This window comes from Psammomys obesus, unplaced genomic scaffold (genome assembly GCF_907164565.1).
Source record: "Psammomys obesus unplaced genomic scaffold, mPsaObe1.curated_primary_1811, whole genome shotgun sequence".
NCBI classification, from domain to species: domain Eukaryota; kingdom Metazoa; phylum Chordata; class Mammalia; order Rodentia; family Muridae; genus Psammomys; species Psammomys obesus.
In genome coordinates, this window is record NW_026592118.1 from 25,282,879 (window position 1) to 25,309,256 (window position 26,378).

Consider the following 26,378-nt stretch of genomic DNA (forward strand, 5'->3'; position numbering starts at 1 on the left):
CCTTTACTGGTTCACAGATGCCCCTGACTAGACTCAGGTCTCTTTAGTTCTGTCTTGATAATCTCAGGTGTTGGTTCTAGCACTTTCTTCATCTGCCTTCTCGCAAAAGCAATCCTGAAAGCTGCAGTCCTGCTTGGAAATCTCCTCAGAGCCCTGGCTAGTCTTCAGGGCTCCTTACCTGTATGGTATCTGCAGGCTCTGTGCATACATATTTTCAAACTTCTGCTCCCGGGTCAGAGAGACAACAGTACGGAAATTTTCTATTGCTTCAGTAGCAATCTGTAAAAGACCACCCATTATCAGGCCCAAAGTCAAACACAGTAAACTAACTTGAATTCTATAATTAGTAGCATTAATCTATTATAATTTATTGTTCATGTATCATTTAGTCTTGTTGCTATTTTCTGTATGAAAAAATGGTGACTTATGAAATTGAATTTTATTTTTATTTTTTAAAGATTTATTTACTTGTGTATATAAGCACTCTATTTGCATGTACACCTTCATGACAGAAAAGAGCATCAGATGGAAGAGAGCATCAGGTCCCACTGCAGATATTTGTGAGCCACCATGCTGTTGCTGGGAATTGAACTCAGGACTTCTGGACAAGCAGCCCGTGCTTTTAACTGTTGAGCCATCTCTCTAGCCCATGAAACTCATTTTTAGATCCTTAAGAGAGAACCAATAATTTCTTCTTGCCCTCTATAAAGAAACAGAAGCGAGGACACAAAACCATGAGGCACTTGTCTACAGCCACACAGCATTTTATATCTTTCAGAGGAGTCTTGTCTTCTGTGAAGGTGATGCGTAAATAACGTTTATTGTTACGATTTTGAAAATGTGATACTTTATACCTTTTTCTCTGTGTAACTGTCACTCATGATAACTCAATACAGTTTGAAAGTTGGTCAAAGAATAATGGAGATGATCAATAATTACACAGTACCGTATTTTTATTTTTTATAGTAGTGTATTTTATAAGTAGTACATTAGTATACTACTTATTTATAGTAGTATTTAGAGTAGTGTATTTAATAAAGTAGCTTACATATGTTTTTCTAAACACACACATCTTTCACAAAACAGAGACTGAATTCTATATATTGTCTAACCAATTTCAACAGTATCTTTCAAGCTCATTTAGTATGCCTTAATAATGGTTTTTTAGTGGCTATTTAATATTGTAGTCAGGTCGGCATTACTAACAATAGCCTCAATTCTTTTATTAAAAATAACATTGTAATAAACACATTATTTATGTAACAACTACATAAATAAAGGTAATAAACTTTTTCTCATAGTGCATGATTTTCTTAGAAAAGATTCTTAATAGTGAAACTAAGAGGTTAAGGACTGTAAATTGCCTTTTAATGAATACATTGACTATTTTTTTTTGTTTGTTTGTTTTTTGTTTTCTAAGATAGAGTTACTCTGTGTAGCTCTGGTTGTCCTAAAATTCACTCTGTAGACCAGGATGGCCTTGAACTTAAAGGTAAGGCTGCCTCTGCCTCCTAAGGGCTGGGATTAAAGGCATGACCATCACCACTCGGCTAATGAATACATTATCCTTTAATGACCACGTTATATCAACTTTTTTTCAAGAGAGTTTCTAATACTCGATTATGTTCTAAATGCATTTACTGCCACCAAGGTTTGACAATAGAGCCATCACCACTTGTTGCATTCCTTATAAAGGGATGTACAGTGTTGGGATCCATAAGCAGGCATCTCTACGGCCAGCCCCAAGGGACCTGACAAACTGGCTATCTGGCATCTGTGAGGCCACCTATGGACCACCTGGAACCACCTGCGAATGCTCTGGGTCACCTTATTAGAGAACTCGAAGCTCCCCCTCTCTCTCTTTCTCTCCTGCCCTAAACAGAGATGGTCTCTGTGACCCCCTTCCTAGGTCTCTTTCCCTTTCCTTCTCCTTTCCTGAGGAACCAGTCACGTGGCATGATTTGTGAACCCCCTGTGTAACTCTGTTGCACAGTCCTAACATACAGAACATCAAGAACATCCAAGCCACACAAAGGGATTTCTGCCTGTACCAGCCATGGCATTTGAACCACCATGGCTTTCATTAACTTATCTGAAAGGGGAATATGATTTCAGCAGCTCATTGGTGAGTCAGTTTAGCCAAAAGGACAAAGTTCAGCGAAAGACAAAAGATAAGGCAGAGAGTGATAGAGTAGAACACCAGAATTCATTTTCTGGCTTCAATAGGCATGCACATCAGCACACTTACCACCACGAATGTGCACATAAATTATACAACATACACAATAAATAAATAAACAAATAAATAGTTCTACCTGTCAATTGTAGTATGAGGTTTTAAAGAAGTATTTCCTATGCTTTATTTTCTAAGGAAGGAAGTGCCTTGCTTGTAAGGGGTTCATAGTGGATGTTCAGCCCAATACAAGTGAGGTCTTGGGGCAGGGAGCTTCCGTAATGTGATGACGACAGTCACTCCACAGTGAAGTCTCATCTCAATGTCCGATGAGGCAATTAGTAAAGGCCTTAAGCGGCAGCCGTATCCTTACAACTTCAATAAACATTCAGGCACCACTAGGAAGTTTAGGTTCAAAGAAGAGTAAATAGCACCACTTCTTTTAAGAGGCTGTGTGCTGAGCCATTCCGAAGAAAGGCAAATGTGTTTCTCAGAAACAAACATGCTTTCCTTCCTGCCCCAAACAACCTGAGGTTTGATTGGAATTTAATAATAAAAAGACAACTACATATATTACACAAAACTGCTCATTAGCCCATAAAAATGTGATAGAACACTGTCGAGCCCCAATCATAGGCACAGTAGAGTTTATTTCCCTGTTCCGACATCATACCACAAAGACAGGAAATGACCAGGACTTCACGTCTGCTCTGGGACCCAAACTCAAAGCACATTGCAAAGTGTGGTATAATATGTATTCCTTGGTTAGGGCCTGTATTAGTTGGGCCAGACCCCAGGGTTAGTGAGTTCTCAATGACAGTTTGCTGGGACTTCCTCATCAGAGGTTGAACTTCACAGACCCTGGCTGGGAAAGCTAATCAGAGCATTAAATCTGACTAAAGCTCGTCAGAGCATTTCCCTGAAAGAACTGATGAAAGCAGAGCAACAAGTCTGAGAACACAGAGAAAGACAAAGTGTCTTTAGTGTTTCTGAGACCTTCCTCAACTTTCCCATCATCGGGGTGGCTGGATCACAGGCACTGACGACTGGAAGCCACAGCCCTGGCTCCCTGCTCTGTTTTTTGTTACTTGGAATGTCATGGGCAGCCCCGTTCTTAACTCTCATTTCCGCAGAGAGCATGTGCTATCAGATGCTCCACCATAACAGAACTTGGGTTCCTAGCTAATAGGTGCAACATTGTCTGAATATGAATCCTGAGTTTGAGGTGTGTGTCACTCAGCGTCACCTGAAAAATGAGTTCATAACAAAATATACCTGACAGAGTCAATGGAAAGAGTAAAGCATTTCCCAGGAGACCAAGTAAATGCCACATAAGTCTTTGTTGGACTACAAGAAAAAAAAAAATAGCTAAGTGTGCAGAAAAAACAGGATGAGGGGAAGGAAAACAGATGTGGGAGGAAGAGAGGAAGGCATGATAAAGGGAAAAGGGAGAGGTGGTAAAAGATGTGTGCTGTTTGCTGAGAAAGCAGGTCTGGGGGCCAGAACAGGGATGTAAAATGGCAGGAGGTCCCAGAGCAACACAAACTGACTAGACTAAGTAATCTACAATGGAGAGAACACATACACTTGGGACTTCTCCACTTTGAATCTCCCCAATTATTCATAATAAAATGGGTCTGATTTCCTGAATATAGGGGTGGTTTTAAGTTTGCCTGAAAGAACAGAAGGGAGGGAGAGTATACTAGCTAGTTTTATGTCATTTTTGACAGAAGCTAGAGTCATCAGAGAGAGAGCCCCAATTGAGAAAATGCTTCTATATGATCCGGCTCTAGGTAAGCCTGTAGGGCATTTTCTTAATTAGTGATTGATGGGGGAGGGCCCAGCTCATCGTGAGTAGTACCACACCTAGGCTGGTAGTCCTGGGTTCTACAAGAAAGCATGCTGAGCTAAGCAGAGGAAGCAAGCTAGCCAGCAGCATCCCTCTGGAAGAGACATACCATGCCACGCCTTGTGACACTTTGATGCGCCTCCCTCCAGGGTCTGCCCTGCCCTCCCTGCTTCTGATAATAAACTGTTAAATGGATCTGTGAATGACATAAACTCTTCCCTCCCCAGATTGCTTTGCCCATGGGGGTTTCATCACAGTGCTAGAAACCACTAGTAAGACAGAGGGAGGAAAGAGGAAAAAAAAGAAAAGTAAAGAGGAAGGCTGGATGACTCTGAAGACAATGGCCTGAAACAACCGACTGACCGCTGAAAAGCAGGTGTTGGTATTTGAAACTAAGGCTATGTTTCCCACTTTTCTTCAAAGTCTAATTGATATAAGTATAATAGATGTTTCCCAAAGGGTGGCTGTTAAAATAATATCATAGACTAAGGAGATGGCTCTATTGGTAAAGTACTTGCCTTGCAAGCACAAGCACCTGAGTTGACGTCTAGAACTCAGGTAAAAACATCTCAGCTATTCTTAGTGGCTTGTGCCTGTAATCCTAGTGCTGGACGCACAGGAATGAGTGAAGAGACCATATCTCAAACAGTGAACAAGCATATCTCAAAAAGCAAAGTGGACCACACCTGAGAAAAAAATGCTCAGGGTATTCTCTGACCTCTACACAACATGTACCCATGCAGGCATATTTGCACATACATGTGCATCCACAAGAAGACACACACACACACACACACACACACACACACACACACACACACACAAACCAGCATTGTCAGAGCATACTCAGTAACAGAGAGGAAGAAAACATCACTGGAAAGAATGTTTTCTACTTAGGTAACCAATCATATTTAGTTTAACTCACCTTCCCAGAACCTTCTAGTTCCTTCTTATCTTTCAGTGCTTGTCCAGATAACATTTTCATTTCAACCACTCCTGCTATTGCAATGATGGGTACAATTGCTAAGAGTAAAAGCGTCAACTGCCAGCCATAGACTAGGGATATGATAATTCCTGTTCCAAGATTTGCTACATTCTGGGTAATGATAGCAAGCCTAGACCCTATAGCCTGAAAAAGAAGAGAAAAGTAGAGAAATGGTTTATAGTCTAAAATATATTCAGGTATATATTTAAGGATAGTAACTCATTTTCATGAAACTCTTCTCACCTATATAATAAAAGATGTGCTTGTACAACGTTTTTGGTTTTTAAAATGAAGATTTCAATGATTTACAAATGTAGAGTAATAACCCAAAGTGCAAGTACATATTTCTTTCCATAATCTTTCAATACCAAGATGACTAAAGCAAACCAGAATGGTACGGATCTGACAATTATATTAAATTGGGAATGGTGGTTATTTAGTTATAAAACTGCTTATACTTTAAGCAAGATATTTGTCAATAAAGATATTTGGGCCTATCTGAAACACTGGCTTTCCAGAAAAATTACAGACTTGAAAATAATGGAATATGGTTTACAGTAAGCGGAGCCTTTGGGTAGAAGGGTAGAGGGTTCATGATGCATGGCTTTCACTACCTATGCTGTGATTCCCAACTTGAAACCAGCAGTTAATGTAGTAGTTTAGCACACTTCCATGTAGTACAGTCCACGTCTCTTAGAATTACTCTGGCACCTCACAGAACCTCAAATCCCTGCTCTGGCTTCCAGACCCAATCTCTTTGTAAATAGCACACAGTCCTAGTTTTTTGTTTTGTTTTGTTTTGTTCTCTTGAGCAAGACTGGCTGGTCTCAGGAAAGATTATGATATGTACTCTAGGGCTGGCCATTGGCCATCTCTGCCACTTTGTACAAATCTTTCCCAACTCCAAAATGGAACAGATTCATTGAGAAATAACCAAAGCCTCTTCTCCATTCTGAATTCTAGCACCATTCTGCCCACATCATTTAATACCTATTCTGACATAATCAGGAGACTGGGACTTAGTGATATAAAAGTACTACAAATCCCAGAAGCCTTTATACACTTTAAAGTTTTAATAGGGAACGGAAACAGGGTTTAAAGTAATAGCACAGATAGATACTACAGTTTGGCTGTCATTTTATGGTGTAATCACTGAACTTATGATAAACTGGACCCTTGCAGGTCAAAGAGTACAGGAGTCTGAAAAGCCAGCTCCCTGTTTGCATATTTCTCATGTGAAAGTGAAAGGAAGCAACCCAGAGGGAATCTGTCTCACAGGGATGCTAAGGTGCATCCCTTATCACTACAACCCTCCACAGAACTCCCCACAGAAGCCGCTGAGGGACAGAAGCACCCAGAGCATCTACCATGGGCACAGCAGAGACAGAGCCCTGGCTTGTAAGTTTTTAGGCATATGCAGGCCTTGCTTTGGACCACAAATACATAATTCAGATAATTCCAGAGATAAGAAATTCATTGATGTATAGGAAAAGTAAAAAAAAAAAAAAGTACTCAAACAATATTGATAATTTGAAGTATACAAAAAATAGAAAGTAAGATGGACAGTGGTGGCACATGCCTTTAATCCCAACACTCAGAGGCAGAGGCAGGCAGATCTCTGAGTTCAAGGCCAGCCTTGTGTACAGAGTGATTTCTAGGACAGCCAAGGCCATGCAGAGAAACCCTGTCTTGAAAAACCAAACCAAGCCAACAAAACAAAGTAACAAACAAAAAAAGAAAGTAAAATTTTAATGTCTTCATCTATTAATCCATGGCTTTTTCCTATTTTTCAAAAAGTCTCCTACCCATGTGTCTGTGGTCTTTCTCCCCCTGATTCTGAAGACCATGCCTATCAGGCTTTCTTTCCCATACAGTCCTTGGGACAACCATCTGTATGCTGTGCAAATGTCCAGCCATCTATACCCTACGTTGCTCCCTCCTTAAGACACTTTTTAAAATCTCACTTCCGGGATACCACTCTTCTACATATAAACTCCCGATTCTCTCTGTTCTCATCCTCACATCCCAGAGACATCAGGTCTCAAGAGTGACTCTTCACATAAGATTTCTTGGCCATATTTTTTATGTCTTTAAAAGTTACCATCTCGAGGGGGGGACAAGATGGTGGCGCCAGGAGAACACTGCGTCTGAGGAACAGGACAACATTTTCCATACAGAGACCAAGAGACTGAACTCTGGGCCCTAAGACAACAGCAATCGTGTTTCCCAGGTGAGAAGAAAGCCCCATGGCGTGGGAATCACTGGGTCCACTCTCAGACCACCCAGCCAGAACCTGGAAGAGATCCCAGGACCAGATGGTTTCAGCGCAGAATTCTACCAGACCTCCAAAGAAGAGCTAACTCCAGTTCTCTTCAAACTATTACACACAGAAGGAACATTACCAAATTCATTCTATGAAGCCACAGTCACCTTGGTGCCTTAACCTCACAAAGACCCAACAAAGAAAGAGAATTTCAGGCCAATCTCCCTTATGAACATTGATATAAAAATACTCAACACAATACTTGCAAACTGAATACAAGAACACATCAAAGATATCATCCACCATGACCAAATAAGCTTCATTCCAGGTATGCAGGGGTGGTTCAATATATGGAAATCCATCAATGTGATCCACCATATTAACAAACCGAAAGAAAAAAAAAATACATGATAATCTCCCTAGATGCTGAAAAAGCATTTGACAAAATCCAACATCCATTCATGTTTAAAGTATTGGAGAGATCAGGGATACAAGGCACATATCTAAACATAGTAAAGGTGATATACAGCAAGCCTATAGCCAACATCAAACTGAACGGAGAGAAACTTAAAGCAATCCCACTGAAATCAGGGACAAGACAAGGCTGCCCACTCTCTCCATATCTCTTCAACATAGTGCTGGAAGTCCTTGCTAGAGCAATAAGACAGTTGAAGGAGATCAGAGGGATACAAATTGGAAAGGAAGAAGTCAAATTATCACTATTTGCAGATGATATGATAGTATACCTGAGTGACGCCAACAACTCTACCAGGGAACGCCTACAGCTGATAAACACCTTCAGCAAAGTGGCCGGATACAAAATTAACTCAAAACAAACAAACAAACAAAAAAAATAGCCCTCCTGCATACAAAAGACAAAAGGGCTGAGAAAGAAATTAGGGAAACAACACCCTTCACAATAGCCACAAATGACATAAAGTACCTTGGTGTAACCCTAACCAAGCAAGTCAAAGACTTGTATGAAAAAAATTTCAAGTCTTTGAAGAAAGAATTAGAAGAAGATATCAGAAGATGGGAAAGATCTCCCATGCTCATGGCTTGGCAGGATTAACATAGTAAAAATGGCCATCTTACCAAAAGCAACCTACAGATTCAATGCAATTACCATCAAATTACCAACACAATTCTTTACAGACCTGGAAAGAAAAATTCTCAACTTCATATGGAATAACAAGAAACCCAGAATTGCTAAAACAATTCTCTACAATAAAAGATCTTCAGGAAGTATCTCCATCCCTGATCTAAGCTGTCCTATAGAGCAACAATACTAAAAACTGCATGGTACTGGCATAGAAACAGAATGGTGGATCAATGGAACCGAACAGAAGACCCAGAAATAAACCCACACACTTATGGACACCTGATCTTTGACAAAGATGCCAAAACCATACAATGGAAAAAAAGATAGCATCTTCAACAAATGACGCTGGTATAACTGGATGTCTACATGTAGAAAAATGCAAATAGATCCATATTTATCACCCTGCACAAAACTAAAGTCCAAGTAGATCAAAGACCTCAACATAAAACCAGACACATTAAATCGCTTAGAAGAAAAAGTGGGGAAGACCCTAGAACTCATTGATACAGGAGACAACTTGCTGAACAGAACACCAACAGCACAGGCTCTAAGAACAACAATCAATAAATGGGATCTCATGAAATTGAAAAGCTTCTGTAAAGCAAAGGACACCGTCATCAAAACAAAACGACTGCCTACAGATTGGGAAAGAATCTTCACCGACCCTTTATCTGACAGAGGGTTAATATCCAGTATGTATAAAGAACTAAAGAAGCTGAAAAGCAACAAACTAAGTAATCCAACTAAAAAATGGGGAACAGAGCTAAACAGAGAACTCTCTGTAGAGGAATATTGAATGGCAGAGAAACACTTAAAGAAATGCTCAGCCTCATTAGCCATCAGGGAAATGCAAATCAAAACAACCCTGAGATTTCACCTTACACCCATCAGAATGGCCAAGATCAAAAACTCAAGTGACAACACATGCTGGAGAGGTTGTGGAGAAAGGGGAACCCTCCTCCACTGCTGGTGGGAATGTAAACTTGTACAACCACTCTGGAAATCAATCTGGTACTTTCTCAGACTACTAGGAATAGTGCTTCCTCAAGATCCAGCCATACCAACTCCTTAGGCATATATCCAAAAGAGGCTCAAATGCACAATAAGGACATTTCCTCAACCATGTTTGTAGCAGCCATATTTGTAATAGCTAAAAGCTGGAAACAGCCCAGATGCCCCTCAACTGAAGAATGGATGCAAAAATTATGGTATATCTACACAATGGAGTCTTACTCTGCAATGAAAAATAAGGAAATCATGAAATTTGCAGGCAAATGGTGAGAACTGGAAAGGATCATCCTGAGTGAGCTGTCCCAGAAGCAGAAAGACACACAAGGTATATACTCACTCATATAGACATATAACATAAGATAAACCTACTAAAATCTGTACATCAATGGAAACTAATCAAGAGAGGGGACCCTGACTAAAAGGCTCAATCCCCATCCCAAAAGGCAAAGAAGATGGACATCAGAAGAAGAAGAAAACAGGAAACAACCTAGGAACCTGCCACAGAGGGCCTCTGAAAGGCTCTGCCTTGCAGACTATCAAAGCAGACGCTGAGACTTATGGCCAACTGTTGGGCAGAGTGCATGGAATCTTATGTAAGAAATGGGAAATAGTAAGAACTGGAGAGGGCAGAAACCCCACAAGGAGAGCAACAGAACCAGAAAATTTGAACACAGGGGTCTTCCCAGAGACTCATACTCCAACCAAGTACCATGCATGGAGATAACCTAGAACCCCTGCACAGATGTAGCCCATGGCAGTTCAGGGTCCAAGTGGGTTACATAGTAATGGGAAGCGGGACTGCCTCTGACATAATCTGATTGGCCTGCTCTTTGATCACCTCCCCCTGAAGGGGGAGCAGTCTTTCCAGGCCACAGAAGATGACAATGCAGCCACTCCTGATGAGATCTGATAGACTAAGATCAGTAGGAAGGAGAGGAGGACCTCTCCTATCAGTGGACTTGGGGAGGGGCATGCGTGAAGAAGGGGGTGGAAGGGTGGGATCGGGAGGGGAGGAGAGAGGGGCTTATGGGGGGGATACAAAGTGAATAAAGTGTAATTAATAAAAAAAAAGTTACCATCTCACTGAAAAAAAAAATCTAAAGTGTGTATTTCCAGATCAGATTTCTCCACTAAACTCTAGATACACAAAATGTCCTATCTTTTTTACATGTCCAGCTGGTCATCTAACGTGGGCTTCATGACTAATTAAGTCACACACAGAGCTCTCAATACCTCCCCAATCCTCATCCTCCAATAGGATTCCAATTTCATTAAAGAACAACTCCATTTAGTTTTTTATGCAGGCCAAACATCTCACTCATCAACCTTATCTCTCAAATCCATCTTCTAATCTAACCAATAAATTTTGTAGGCTATAGCTTTAAAATATATTCAGAATCAACTACGTTTTGTCACTTTAATATGACCACCCTAGGAGACTCCTTCTAAATTATTGTAATTACCTCTATTTTTGCCCCTCTCAGTTGTTATTCTCATAACAGTCACATAATTCCCACTTTTAAAACTTAACAATGAGTTCTTATCCATTCTTAGTATGATGCTAACCACAGAATATGAGTCTTCCTTTTCCTTTCATCTAGTGTTTTTACCTCCTTGCTATGATAGTTGTGTATGGTCTACTCTTGGGTCCTTTATACTTGTTCTTCTGTGTAGAACACAGAGGCATACTGCAGGCATACAATGATGTGCTTATATCACATCATTGAAACCTTTCTTCCGTAAATGAGGCAGCCCTTGGTCCTATACCTCCAAGCCCCACCCACTCACCTTTTAACAATATGACCTACTGCATAGATTCCACAAGAGCAATACAATTGTCTGTTTAGGGAAGCTCAAAATTATTTTAATCAGTGCTCATTTTGTTCTCTTAAGTTTTATACACTTGTATCTATAGCATGGGCTTTGTTATTGGTTTGTTTTAAGCAGAGAGCCACCTAAAACTAATTTTTAAGATTCATGCTGCAGTTTTACAGTTCTGTGTGCATTTAAATTCATAACTTTACTTGTCATAGCATGGGCAGGCCTTGAGAATTTGGAGTCTCATCCCACTTCCCGTTCACTGTCTCTGCTTTCTGCCTGCAGTTGAAGATGTGATCTCACCGGCTCCAGCTTCTGCTGTTACACCTGCCCCTTGCTGCCACATTTCTCTGCCATGGTTTGTTTACTCTTAACCCTGTGGAACTTTGAATCCAAATAAACTCTTCTTTTTATAAGTTGCTTTTGGTCATGGTGTTTACCACAGCAATAGAAAAGTAATTAATACTGATAGCTAGTTACAGTTTCTTTAAACCGGTGACTGTTGACACGTTATCAAGAAGTCAAGTTTATGCTAAGCCTAAAACAGGATCAGGATGAACAGTTACTGAAAGGAAGCACCTACCCCTTTAACTTGAGCAGCATCATTGGCAAGCCTGGTGGTCAGTGCTCCAGTGGTATTTCTAGGATTATCAAACCAGCTCACGTCCTATGGTACAAAAAGAGTGATGATAGTCTTAAATTCCTACTTATGAGACTTTAGCTCCAGGAGGAAGGTGACAGAGACAGTTTTGTTTAGCATTCACATCCTCTGCATTTCACATTCAGGATGTAACAGTCAATAGACAAGAAAGGGATTTAAAACACAAACAAAAATAGATTATTTCATCTGTCTTAATCTCAACTTTGTTCAAAGCCTGATTCTAAGTGTTGAACAATGAACACTGACAAAGTTGCTGATGTCTTCAAGACTTCCTTCTATAGCTGGAAGGCACACAGAAGGGAGGATATGCTATCCCAGACTGTAATGAACATATTGGAGAAAGAGAGGAGGGTGAGAAGGGTAAAGATGTTGGGAAAGGTATTGTTTTACAGAGCAGGAAAGAGACAGGGGAGCCCTTCCAAAGCAATTTGTGGGCAGAGACCAAAATGAAGAAAGAGAAGCGAATGAAAGATACAACTCTTGCAAAGGCCTGGAGGCCAAGGCACACTTGATCTGCTCACACACAAGTGAAAAAGCTTTCCATCCTGTAGGTAACCTAATTTGTCTTACTGGGGTTCCCCTAAGCCTTTGTGCAGTTACCCACAGTGCCCTGAAGATGACCTGTGTGGTGTGAGTGGGGATGCTTACTCTCACAGCCTTTAGCTATGTATAGACTTTCCCTTAAAGATCCAGGCTGCCTCTAAATTGGGATGTGAACAGAGGTAATGAAACTAGCTAGGAGGCTGATGCAACATTAAACAACTTGGGGAGTCACCATGGTTTGAGTCTGAACAACTGGCAGAGAGGTAGAAAGAGTAGGTATGGGGTAAGCCTGCTGGGGAAAGAAAAATGAAAAGTTCAAGTTTGGAAATATTAAAGTGTGAAACATTTATTAATATCAGAAGAGAAAAGATAAACCAGCAGATAGTTAACTCTCCTCAGGGCAGATTAAATGAACTGATTTAAAAACAAATAAAAAATCTAGATTAAAATGTAAAAACAACATAATAAGCTATTTCATTTGTAAAACATCTTACATTTTCATATTTTATATTTATTTATGATAGATTGTATGTGGGTGGATGCATGAACTTGCCATGGCACATGTGTGGAGGGCTGAGGACAATATGTGGGAGTTGGTGCTGTCCTTCTACTTTGTATAAAGACACCATTAGCTAATTTGTGGGCTCTGGAGATGAAATTCAGCTCACACACCTTTAACGGCTAAGCTATCTCACATCCTCATGTAGTTTAAAATAAACATACTGTGATTTTTAATTATGAATTTATGTCTGTCACAGATAACTTTAGTTTCTTAGACGTAACCTGAATTGGTAATCTGTATTAACAAAATAACTATCTTTTTATTTTGAAAAGCTAGAAAATGAAAGGCTGTAACTCACCACAATGTATACCAATTGACTTTTTAGTAAGTACTCAGGTTTTTAAGTGTTCCCCCACTGGAATGTGGCATCCTTGAAGACAGCAGCCATTCAGAGGTGAACACCTTGCAGAATTTAGTACTATTCCTTATAAACAGTAGCTCTGGTATTCCTGTTCTACAGGGCACTTTATATGTTCAGATGTACCATCTGCTCAGCTCTTGAAGTATACTGGACCTGGAAGTTGGCCTGGAGGCTGACAGGGTAATGGGGAATTCGGTACTGTCCAAGGTCAACATTCAGATTGTTTATGTAGAATCTAGATTCTAGATATGTCTTGAAAGCTTTGACCCCAGAACTTGAGAGATGGAGGTCAATATTATGCTTAGCTGCATAATGACCCTATCTTCAAACAGGTAAACAGGTACAAATGACCCTATCTTCAAACAAGAGGATGGATTTTGCTTGACTGGAGAGTCCAAGAAGAGGGACTTCCTTAGAACAGTGCTCTCTCACGCACTGGGTTCTGTTTCAACTGTGACTATCATTAGCTAGCTATTTGTATAAAGACACCATTAGCTAACTCTGTCTAGAAATACATAAGTGGTTGTAGGCAGAGTAGAAAGGGACTGTCTTCTAGAAATTTGAACACAAGAAACTGCTATTTTTTTTCACTGTTGAACACAAGAAACTAAGTTTTTGTTTTGTTTTGTTTTCAGTGTTGGGGACTGAAATGGGCCCTATGGAATGATTCTAGGCTTTACTTCTGTATCACATCCTAGTCTTGTGGGGCAGCTTGTAGCCATATCCAACTGTAGCCCATGCGTCTTGTGTGTCTAAGGATGCTATTAACGTCATCTGATAAGTTTGTAAATAACAATATCATATTATAATGAAAAAAAAGTTGAACACTTCAGTATCAGGAGCATCAATTTATAGAGACAATTAGCAATTTTAAAAGGGACATTTTAAGATGGCATACAACATTTCATGATTGCTATACTTTTTCACTTTGAAGGTGGACTGCTAAAAATATTGTCAGTGGCTAGGGACCTGGATGTATAGAATGTAATAGATACTCATATTAAGTCATGACAGCTAATAACACTGTAATTTGGGTTACTATTTTAGTCTTCCCTCAGCAAAGAATCTCAACAGTGAGGAATGGGCCATGAAAATGAATCTAAAGTTGGGCAAGAGAGGGCAAAAGATCTCAAGGTAGAGAGTATAGAGAAATTTTAATTCAGAACATGGCTGCTCTGGCAAGAGATCACATCCAAAGACCTTGCGACTGGGATCTAAACACACCTTTAATCCAGGAGACACAGGCAAGCAGATGTGAGTTCAAGGCCAACCTGGCAGAGAGCAAGTTTCAGGTAAAGAAAAGCTTAGGTACAGGTATGGTAGTACACACCTTTAATCCCTAACAATGAAGGTAAAATTAGTTTGTAGAAGGAAGCACACATGTTTGAAAGTGATATATAAATTGAATGGCAGAAAAAGCGACAAAGCAGACAAAGATTTGACAGAATAGGATATGCCCAACTCTCACAAGAACAGAGAGGAAAGGGAAGCTACTGGAAAGGAGCAACATAGAGAATGAAGAGAGAGGAGGTAGTTTTACCAGGACAGATATACTGAGACAGGTTGAATGAGAAAAACAAGCTAAGCGCAGGTGAAGACAAAATGAGCCAGAGAATAAGAAAAAGCCAGAAGATTAGAAAAGATTGCTGGAGTCCGTCTGAGTTCAAGCAGAGCAATTCAGGGGCTGAGAGAAAAGCCAGATTGAGTAAGTCAGCTGGGAGAGGAGTTTGAGCCAGAGCAGCTGAGTTGAACCAGCCAGCCCAGAACTCAGTAAGAACAAGAAACTTATTAAGCAGTAAGTCTCAGAAGCTGAAACATTCTGGGCCTAGGTGAGATTGTGTGGAGGCTAGAAGCTTCCAGGACTCAGGCTAGGTTAGCAGAGAGAGGCAGTAAGCCTCCGCGGCAACAATTGAAACCGGTGAGTAAAAAGTTCCTTTTACAACAGAGAGTCATGCCAGAATGTTCTGAGTACATGGGAGAAAAGAACTCAACAGAGGGCACAAGGGCATAGAAGACCCTTTCTGACGCTTCTCTGCCTTTGGGATGAGATAAAGCATAAAGGACCACTTCTGCTTCGATTGCCTCTCACTGCTGAGATAAAAAGCATAAAAAGTGGAGAGTCATCAGGAGACACTAACTCAACATGGACTAGTTCTTTATGCCAGCCTGTAGCAAATAACTATCTGGAGGCTGAGGGTGACCAACAAAGGATCTCAGTCTAAACAACCTATAGCCTGAGCTCCAACAATCTGTGACCACGGAGCTCAAGAGAGGAGTTGTGTTCGCCCCCGGGTGCTACCCTCGACAGCCATACCTGTCTCAGCATGGACTTGAAAACCATGTAGCGGAGTCGCTTGGTGAGGATCTCTCCAGCTTTGCCGAAGGTGAAGCCCTAAGAGGAACAAGGACTGGTCAGGGATTCAGGCAGCAATTAATTACATAGTCTGAATGAAGGTCTGTGGGAGTCCTGAGCAGGGTGTGGGACTCACCATCTGAGCTCCTGCCCTCAATGAGCTCCCTGCCTGGTCCTCAGGGAGCACTTGGGCACGGGGCTGTGTATACACATTGGAAGTCCTTGGATCCACTGACTAGTCTTGATGTGGGTTTGCAGTTGTGGCCGACTCAGACTCACCACTATACCGTGCTGTCACTCTCCGTACTTTACCATCCCAACCGTCAAAGCAGGAGTGATCAGCTTACAGCTGCCTTCCTCTCAATCTCTTACCAACGTCGCATGGAGCGACTGCACATTTCAAAAACACTCTTACACGCAGCCGGTGTCCTATTTATTCTACCAAGGCCAAGTTCTACAATGAATTTTTTAGTTATTTAGTAAAGAAACAATCCTTTCTTTCCTATTGTGTGCCTATAATGTTAAGAATAATGTCTTTTCTGTTAAAATAATAATAATATATTAGAATGTATTAAAGAAACCAATTTAGATTTAGCTAAGAGCATTTACATGAGGGCTAACTGTTAAAATAGTAATATAGCCTTAGAATGTGTTAATTTAAAAAACTTATTTTAGTTTTAGTTTAAAATCACATGTAGACTAATTATTGATGTAGTCAGTAAATTATTAATTATACTCAATAAGCTGTTACATAAAACCTCTCATCAGTCTGAACACTTGGTCACACAAGCTCTCTTAATTATGAAGAAGCAATATTTCTGCATTTTGCAGATAAGGAAACTGAGGATTAGACAGCTTAAATTACTAGACACATAACCTGTATACGTGCAGGTGATTTTCAACCCCATGTTTAATACCAAAGTCCATACTGTATGCCTTCCCACACTACACTGCAAGAACATTTAGTTCATTTGTGATCGCATTTGATCCAAATGATCTGCAGGCTGCAAAATGCCTTGTACATGTTTCTTAAAAATTTTAGGGTCATTTTGGTTTGCATTTCAATGTGATTACATAACTGTTTCCATTTGGGCCATGTTTGATTTGGAAAGAAAAGGTGAGGATCGAGTCAGAGGATGTTGAACATTTCTTTTTCTCTCTCTCTTTTAAATTTAAATTTTTTATTTTAAATATTAATTACATTTTATTCACTTTGTATCCCAGCTGTAGCCTCTTCCCTCATTCCCTCTCAATCCCACCTTCCCTCCCTCCCTTTTCTCCTCCAATGTCCCTCTCCAAGTCCACTGATAGGGGAGGTCCTCCCTCTGACCCTAGCCTATCAGGTCTCATCAGGACTGTCTGCATAGTCTTCCTCTGTGGCCTGGTAAGGCTGCTGCCCTCTCATAGAGAGGTGACCAAAGAGCCAGCCACTGAGTTCATGTCAGAGACAGTCCCTGTTCCCCTTACTAGGGTATCCACTTGGACACTGAGCTGCCATGGGCTACATCTGTGCAGGGGTTCTAGGTTATCTCCATGTATGGTCCTTGGTTGGACTATCAGTCTCAGAAAAGACCCCTGGGCCCAGTAATTTTGGTTCTGTTACTCTCCTTGTGGAGCTCCTGTCTCCTCCAGGTCTTTCTATCTCCCCCTTCTTTAAGTGTTTCTCTGCCATTTGATATTCCTCTGTTAAGAATTCTCTGTTTAGCTTTGTACCTCATTTTTAAATTGGATTACTTAGGTTGTTAGTGTTTAACTTCTTGAGTTCTTTATATATTCCAGATATTAACCCTCTGTCAGATATAGGGTTGGTGAAGATACTTTCCCAGTCTATAGGCTGTCATTTTGTTCTGTTGACAGTATCCTTTGCTTTACAGTATCATTTCAGTTTCATGAGATCTCATTTATTGATTGTTGATTTTAGAGCCTATGCTGCTGGTGTTCTGTTCAGGAAGTTGTCTCCTGTGCCAATGAGGTCAAGGCTCTTCCCCACTTTTTCTTCTAACAGATTTAGTGTGTCTGGTTTTATGTTGAAGTCTTTGATCCACTTGGACTTTATTTATCACTTTAGCAAAGTGATAAATATGGATCACTTTGCTAAAGTGATAAATATGGATCTATTTGCATTTTTCTACAGATAGACATCCAGTTATACCAGCACCATTTGTTGAAGATACTATCTCTTTTCCATTGTATGGTTTTGGCTTCTTTGTCAAAAATCAAATATCTGTAGGTGTGTGAGTTTATTTCTGGGTCTTCGATTAGATTCCATTGATCCACCAGTCTGTTTATATGCCAGTACCATGCAGTTTTTATAACTGTTGCTCTATAGTACAGCTTTCGGTCAGGGATGGAGATACATCCAGATCTTTTATTGTACAGGACTGTTTCAGCTATTCTGTTTTTTTTGTTTTTCCATATGAAATTGAGAATTATTCTTTCAAGATCTGTAAAGAATTATGTTGATATTTTGATGGGAATTTCATTAAATCTATAGATTGCTTTTGGTAGGATGGCCATTTTTACTATGTTAATTCTACGAATCCATGAGCATGGGAGATCTTTCTATCTTCTGATATCTTCAGTTTCTTTCTTCAGAGACTTGAAGGTTTTTTTTCATTCACGTCTTTCACTTGCTTGGTTAGAGTCACACCAAGGTACTTTATGTTATTTGTGGCTATTGCGAAGGGTGTTGTTTCCCTAATTTCTTGGTATATACTCACTTATAAGTGGATATTAACCATATAATATAGGATAAACATATTAAAATATATAGTCCTAGAAAAGCTAAATAACAAGGAGGACCCTACAGAAGAGGCTTAATCCTCATTCAGAAGGGCAAAGAGGATAGACATCGAAGTAGGAGAAGACAGGGAATAGGACAGGAGCCTTCCACAGGGGCCTCTGGAAGACTACCCAGCAGGGTATCAAAACAGATGCTGAGACTCATAGCTATACTTTGGGCAGAGTACAGGGAATCTTATGGAAGAAGGGGGAGAAAGAAAGACCTGGAGGAGACAGGAGCTCCACAAGAAGACCAATAGAGCAAAAAAAAAAAAAAAAACCCAAAAAAACCAAAAAAAAAAAAAAATCTGGCCTCAGGGGGTCCTGCAGAGACTGATGCATCAAACAAGGACCATGCATGTAGAGGATCCAGACTCCTGCTCAGATTAGCCCATGGCAGCTCATTGTCCAAGTGGGTTCCCTAGTAAGGGGAGCAGGAGCTATCTCTGACATGGACTTATGGCTGGCTGGCTCTTTGATCACCTCCCCCTAGTGAGGGGGCATAACTAGACCACAGAGAAAGAGGACCCAGACAGTCTTGATAAGACCTGATAGGCTATGGTCAGATAGTAGGGGATGAGGACCTCCCCTATCAGTGGACTAGGGGAGGAAAGGGGGAGGGAGGGTGAGACTGGGAGGAGATGAAGGAGGGAACTACAGCTGGAATACAAAGTGAATAAATTGTAATTAATAATAATAATAATAATAAAGAAAAAATTATAAAAATATTTTAGGATTGTCATTTTTCAGTAACTGAGGGTTGGTTTTTTTTGTTTTTTGGTTTTGTTTTTTTTTTCACTTTTGTGAGTGTGACCTGTTGGGGAGTTTCATTTATTTGTCAGGAAAGACATTTCTCTGACTATTCAAATTGACCAGTAGAATGTACATCCAAACTGATGTCCCGGGCTTACCCCAAAGCCCGTACTTAAGTTTCCACCTTCCATTTCCATGCTAAATAGAACAATCTGTTCAATGTGATTACATAACTGTTTCCATTTGGACCATGTTTGATTTGGAAAGAAAAGGTGAGGATCGAGTCAGAGGATAAAAATAATCTGGCTATCACTGGCCATGGTAAACGTGGAATGATTTTATAAGGACAAGTACATATATTTATAAATCCATCTGAATGGATGAAGTGAAAATAAGTCATTTACCTGAAGAAAAAATGTGATAAAAGAAATGATTCCAAGGACCAGAAACAATAGGGAAAACAAGTCGCTTTCACGTCGTTGGGTTTCATCATCCTTACCACTTGTAAAAACCTATGAAAAAATATTTGAAGGGTTGTTAGTTCCATCACTAAGAAAGCATTCCATGCCTGCACGGTTTCACACATTACACAGTTTAGGGATTGGAAGAGCCTTTGTACACTGGAACAGGGTTGACTAAAGGGCTCCTAAAAGGGACCCCCCACTGCCCCCACCTTCTGCCTTTGTTGAGGGAGGAATGTTTGTCATTCACAAATTCACCCAATTCTTTACTCACGAGTTCCTCTTAGAGGATCAGGTGTCAAGCTTCTTTGTAAAATACAAACAAATACTCTCCTTTTTGCTTTCTTGATAACAGACTGTACCGTGTCATTTCTTTGTGTATGTCTATAAGGGGTAAGTACATGTGTATGAAGGCCAGAGGTCAAGCTAGTGTGTTGCTTAGGAGAATCCCACTGTGTGTTTTAGATTTACTTATTTTATTTTTATGAGTATGAGGTTTTGCATGTATGTATGTGCACTGTGTGTGCCTGGGTCTCATGAGGGTTCAGATCCCCTGGAACTGGAGTTACAGTGATTGTGAACCACCAGGTGGGTACTTGGAACTGTGGATCCTTTGGAAGAACTGCAATTGCTCCTAACCACTGAGCCGATCTCCAGCCCCTCCGCTTTGGTTTGTACGATGCTGTTTCTCACTGGACCAGGGCTGCCCAATTAGGCTAGAATGACTGGCCCACTGAGCCTGGGGAATCCTCTTATCTCCATCTCTCCAGTACTGGAATGGTAAGTGTTCATTATGACACCTGGCTTTTTACACTGGTGTTGGGGATCAAACACAGGTCTGCATGCACAGCAAGCATTTTACTGAGCCATCTCTACATCCCCAACTCAACTATGTGGACATTTTAAAGGGTTTCAGGAGAGAATGTATTTATGTATTCTTGCTGATGAGAAGAGGTATCATTCATTCAACCTTTCAGAAAGGTACTTTTGCCAGTATTTCCTGTGGGAGTTACAGTCAGAAAGCTTGGTGGCAATGACAGCCAACTGATTGAGGCCTTACATGGAAGCCTTTACAGAGATGATTAGAAGTGTTAAAAAGATGTTTGGGGCTGAAAGAACTAACAACATAATTACTCAGCAGGGAAGGAAAACACATTGAGAGAAGGATTCATGAAAATATTTGCCTTGTTCCTTGATCATTCCTATCTTTCTTGTGTTTCACGAGAGGGGCAGCTTCTGCCATCCTGTTCATATGCCAGGATGCCATGCCTCAGGCTCACAACAATGGATGCAGCTGACCTTAGACTGAAACCTAGTGTGAGAAAATTCTACATGCAAAATTCCCTGCAAACTCAAGACCAAACTGGGCAACTTAGCAAGACCTTGCCTCCAAGTAAAAATAATACAGGGCAAGGGATGTGCAGCGCTTGTCTAGAACATGGGAGAACATGGGCTCAGTTCTGTAACAGGGAAAAAGACAAAGACAAAGACCCTCAAGTGTCTGTCACAGTGCGAAAAAGCTAATGAATGTAGAGTTGCTTCCCTTTGAGTCTTAGGAAGTGTGTGTTGAGTGTGGGCCTGCTCATATGCTGACCAGTGTGTATGTTACATAACAGGCCATTGTCAGCTCAGTCTGACAAACATGAGAGTCCCTGTGCAGAGCAGTTAGGTAACAGTTCATGATTCTGCCTCAGAGCTTAATGTTGGCAAGTATGAAAGACTGAATTCCCCAGTTCCATTGACTATTTCAAGAAGCAGGTGCCACGGGCCCTAGGGTAAACCCATTAGGGACCTAGATGGAAACTAACACAAAAGATGCTTACAAAATTATCCTTCTTGTAAACCAAACTTCAATTATAGTTTCAACCAAGCTGGTTTCATGTGACGGGAAATGTTTTTAGGACACATATATTATTTAAGATAATTCATTCATTTTCTAGTCAAGACTCGCAAGTAAATGTAAAAATGGATATAATCACTTACCCCCACAACCTTTGAAAATATTATGGCAAATGCTGGTTGCATGGCTCCATTTATTATGGCACAAAATACACCAACCACAAAATAAGGCCACTCAGTTGAATTCAACTTTAGGATTCGCCAAAAGGAAGCTGGGGGAACATCTTCATCCTAGAAAACATATGTTAAAACAAGATTTTTTTTTTAAAGATTATCACTGATTTTACTGTGTAGAGGTCTTCCATGGGAACAGAGTTTTCTTATGTTGTATAGGCGGAGTCTCATTTATTTAAGGCTGCCTTCAAATAAACTACATCTTGAATATCTAATCTGTCTTCACCATCCAAGTTTTGGACTTACAGGAGGGGTACAAGTTTTTAAAATAAATATTTATCCTATTTTTATTCCTTATCAGTTGACAAACTTTTCCCTTCAAATACAATGATAACATTATAGTACCTCTTTGGTTGCTTTAGAAATGAATGATGCTTCTACAAATATTTAATTCACCAGATGACAAGAATATTGACCAATAAAGATAATTAGAGTAGATATATTAATACTTAAAGACCTACTATAGTATCTACATATTCTAAGCTCTATTTATAAACATCTTGTTATTAATTCTTATTCTTAAACCTAAATTGAACATCACCATTTAGGTTTCTGGAGCACTCTGGAGACCAGGACAAAAGGATTATATAAAATATGCTGTAGTTCCCACTCCTTCTTCAGCCTAAGCACATACAACTAGGAAGGCTCATGGGGAGGATGGAAGGCATAGTATTAGATCCTTGTCCATACCAGGGCATCTTTGGTACTAAGCTTCCTGTCTTGGTCGTGTGGTCCGCGGATGCTTTTGCGAGTTGATCTTCTTCTTATGAGACTGGATCCTGAATCTCTTGAAGACATGTCTAAATTATCAATTTCATTTTTAGATTCACAAACTTCATTTCCTAATTCAATTTCATTTCCTGCTGTCTAAAATAAATAAGAAATATAAATATTTTAAGGTCAAACAATGAAAATTAATCATTGAAAATAAATATCAAAAATATTATTGAATTACTTAAAGGAAGGGGTGAAATTAAACTACTATTCCTTCTTGTGTGATATGTTGGAAGAAAAAAAAACCCTAAATATTAAGAATTATTTGTGATTATGCTGAAATAAAATAACATTTGTTCCATGTATCTTCTTTAGTCATGTCTTTCCTGGGAATATGTGACTCAAACAACTTTGCTTTTAAACCAGAATAGCAAATCAAAAGTGAAATGTTTTAGATTTTTTAATGAAATGTGTTTTTAAAAAATGTATTTTTTTTTTTTTTTTACTAAGCCTTCAGAATTTGGTATACATTTTCACCATTCAATTTCACTATCATACGTACCTAATTAACTATTATGATGGATGGGTCAACTTAAAATTTTTCCACTTTTCCTTCATTATCCTTCTTTGCTTTTTCTCTTTCCAAAAAAAAAAAAAAAAAAAAAAAGGAAAAAAGGAAGGAGGGATGGAAGGAAGGAAGAAGTCAATCTAAAGCACTAGTCCTGAATAATGTTATGTAAAAATAGTAGAGCAGAAATGAAGCTGAAACATAATCATAATTCCTTCTAGGCTCTAGTATTGTTAGAACAAGAGGTCCTCAAGACTATGATTGGGTCTCAGGTGGGAGAAAGATTTAAACAGAAAGAATACAATTCATGGAGAGCTAAATATCACCAGGCCCTAAAGAGAAGCTTCCCTTTAAAGCATAGAGAGGAGCTTCATTATGAATGAAATGAGAGAAAGATAAAGAGAGAGAGGACAAGTGATGAGAAGGAAGATAGGAGAGAAAGAGAGAGCACGCACACACACTTGAACCCAAGAACCATGAGAAAGTTGTTAGGGGTGTGGGGAGCCTCTTCAGAGGGTAGCCTTCAAAGCTCACCTCTCCAGCAGTCCCCTAGAGGGAACAAATCCAAAACTGTTGGTATAATGTTCTTTTAGAATGTATACAATCTACCCTTATTCATTCAAATGCTGATTTCTCTACCCCACTATCTGGTTTCAACCCCAACATTGCATTGTGATGCTTATTCTAAGCATCACTTGTCTCAAGTTTGTGTAAACATGCCACCATTTGTTCTCTGTAATTGTCAATTAAACAACCAGCCAATTCTGTGCAATGGAGAGAATAGGTCGGAATATCCTGGTCCGGAGGAAAGGGGAAGGAAGGAGGGAGGAGAGCAGAGATCAGCAGGAGAGGACTTGGAACCATGAGGAGAGATGAACCAGACCTAAGATATGACTAAAAGCAAGTATAATGGGTGAAATCTGAATGATAGAAAACTATGCAGGCTTGGAGGTTTAGGATGGAGTAATCATTGCCTACCACTTGCTCTAGGTTAACTAAATACATCTTAGTCTCTGTGTGGTGATTTGGGTATACGGCTTGTTTAGGAATAACCGCTGCTTAACTAAAAGATAAATCAATAATAAATATTAATAACCCATAACACAAAACACAAAAGAAAAGATTGAGTTTTCATAACCATTTAGAAGTGTCAAGAAGTTTCCTATCACATTATTTAGTTCAACTCATTGTATGTGATAAAGAGCATGGAGCGACCATGTACTATAAATTGATAATCATCAAGTCACAATGTAGTGCTTAACTCTGCCCTACAGACAGCAAGTCAGTAGTGTGGCCTGAGTCAAGCTATGGGATCAGACATAAAGATACAGGCCTATGTTCTAAAAAAAATCCCTAAGTACACTTCTATATTCCAAGATTATCCAATCAAGTAACATTTATCTATAGATTAAAGATAATATTAGCATATCATCAAGATAAAGTAGGATGCTTCTAGAATTCGGCTGTACCTGTGTCATGACAAGTTTGAAGTAAATGCCCTTCTCTCTCATGAGCTCATCATGATTTCCTTGCTCCACAATGACACCATCATCAAACCCAGCAATGATGTCAGCATTACGAACTGTAGACAAGCGGTGAGCTATCACAATGGTGGTCCGGCCTTCTCTAGCCTGAGGAGAGAGAAATCTAGGTTTTGATACATGAATAATTACAGCAAAAACTCAGTCAACTTAATCTTGCTGAGTATAACTGCTTTGAACACTATAAAAAACCATCAATGAAAATATTATCTGGCTTTAATAAAGGCACAGTGAATATAATAATAGTGTAAAATAGTGTTCTGTTGCAATACATACAAAAACAAACATGTTCACATATTAATATAATTTAAGTCTCTGAGTATTTTTACTTAACACCCTATAGTAAGCCGAAAGTTCTGTGATAATCCAGAGTTTATAAAAAACCCTAGAGCTGAGGCATTCACCAGATAAAACAAGTCTATCCAAGATGCTGTACTGATATATACTAACTAGGGATCAGCTAAGATTTACAAGATTGACCTCATGGGTAATCAAGACGCAAATATCAAAGAGCAAAGCTTAGACTTCAGTTTTCAACTGGCATCCAGGGCTTTATGCAGTCTTTGAACCTGTGTAAAGTTGAGTTCATTCATATGTAAAGCCAATATGGAGTAACCACTTCTTAGAACAGCTGTGATGACTAACTACTCTAATAAAGGACTTAGTACTGTGACTTTAAATAAATGCTCAAGAAACACTACTGGCTTCTAGTTACAAGAATTATGGGCAAAACGGAAGAGCTATGTAAATATTTTCAAGTGTCTAGTTTCATCTTTAACTTAATATGGAATGGATGCAAATCACTAGAACTTGTTGACATTTCTTAACCTTTGTAATTTTCCTAATGGTTATGATTTCTACCACTCTGTAGTTTTGCAGTAGTAAGCAATAAAAGTAAACACACACACACACACACACACACACACACACACACACACACACACACATGAATGGGCTGCAGATATCAAGGTTAACAAGTGGAGAAACAGAAGTGGAAAATTCTAACAAGAGAAGAAATACATGTTAGGTAGTCATACTAAAGAATGATGTACTAATTCTTTGGATAGTTTCAAGAAAAGGGGAGGAAGCATGTAAAATTTCCCCCTAAAATGTATAATGTAAAGAAAAAATTATTTTCTTTATAATATAAATATAAATACAGTAAGTACAGTTTAAATAAACATTAATTGGTTTTATCTGTAATTTTCTATGAATTTGTCTGTTGATTTTGTTCTATAATCTATGTTCTACTATTTAACTATGTTCTATGAGTAACTGTGTTCTACTGTGGAAAAATAAGGAGACACTGGGACATGAATCACAGACAAGCAGAATAATGAGGAAAAATATAGTCACAATTCTACTTGCTTCCATTTTAGATCACAGAATATTTGGCACACTGCTCCCTCCCCTCCCTAATAGAAAACCCTATTAAGCTCATTGACAAGATGCTTAAAGGAACACAAACTGCTGCTTTATTGGAAGGGAAGAGCTGGAGAAAACAAGAGCTTACCTTTGCCATCTCCTGGGACAGCTCAACTTTAAAGGACCTTCGCTTGGAAAGTCTACACATTCTTGGTTCTCACAGAGCTGGCCATCATATGCTGAAGACTACAGAGCTAGACACTGATCTAATTAGTGAGGAAGTCCTAACAAGAATCACAGGAAGACCATACTCTGGTCATATTCATGGACATTTCATGGACCAGAGGGTCTCCAGCACCATCATTCAATGCACCCTCTCCTGGAGAAAGAGGATTTTCAGTTCCGTGCTCTTCAAGCGGCATTAAGTGGCTTTGTATTTTT

The 26,378-nt window shown here is 39.6% G+C and overlaps 1 protein-coding gene across 3 annotated transcripts in view; it reads right to left on the reverse strand.

Annotated features, from left to right (window-relative positions):
* LOC129680855 (ATP-dependent translocase ABCB1) overlaps positions 1-26,378 on the reverse strand; it is a 117,274-nt gene that overhangs the window by 10,607 nt on the left and 80,289 nt on the right. For all 3 annotated transcript variants that reach the window (XM_055612663.1, XM_055612662.1, XM_055612664.1), the window contains exons 15-22: positions 24,501-24,662; positions 22,440-22,616; positions 21,660-21,806; positions 19,620-19,727; positions 15,643-15,720; positions 11,785-11,868; positions 4,948-5,151; positions 179-279 (exon numbers count right to left, since the gene is read on the reverse strand). In XM_055612663.1, the coding sequence (XP_055468638.1) occupies positions 179-279; positions 4,948-5,151; positions 11,785-11,868; positions 15,643-15,720; positions 19,620-19,727; positions 21,660-21,806; positions 22,440-22,616; positions 24,501-24,662 (1,061 nt within the window). The remainder of the gene's footprint in view (positions 1-178; positions 280-4,947; positions 5,152-11,784; positions 11,869-15,642; positions 15,721-19,619; positions 19,728-21,659; positions 21,807-22,439; positions 22,617-24,500; positions 24,663-26,378) is intronic.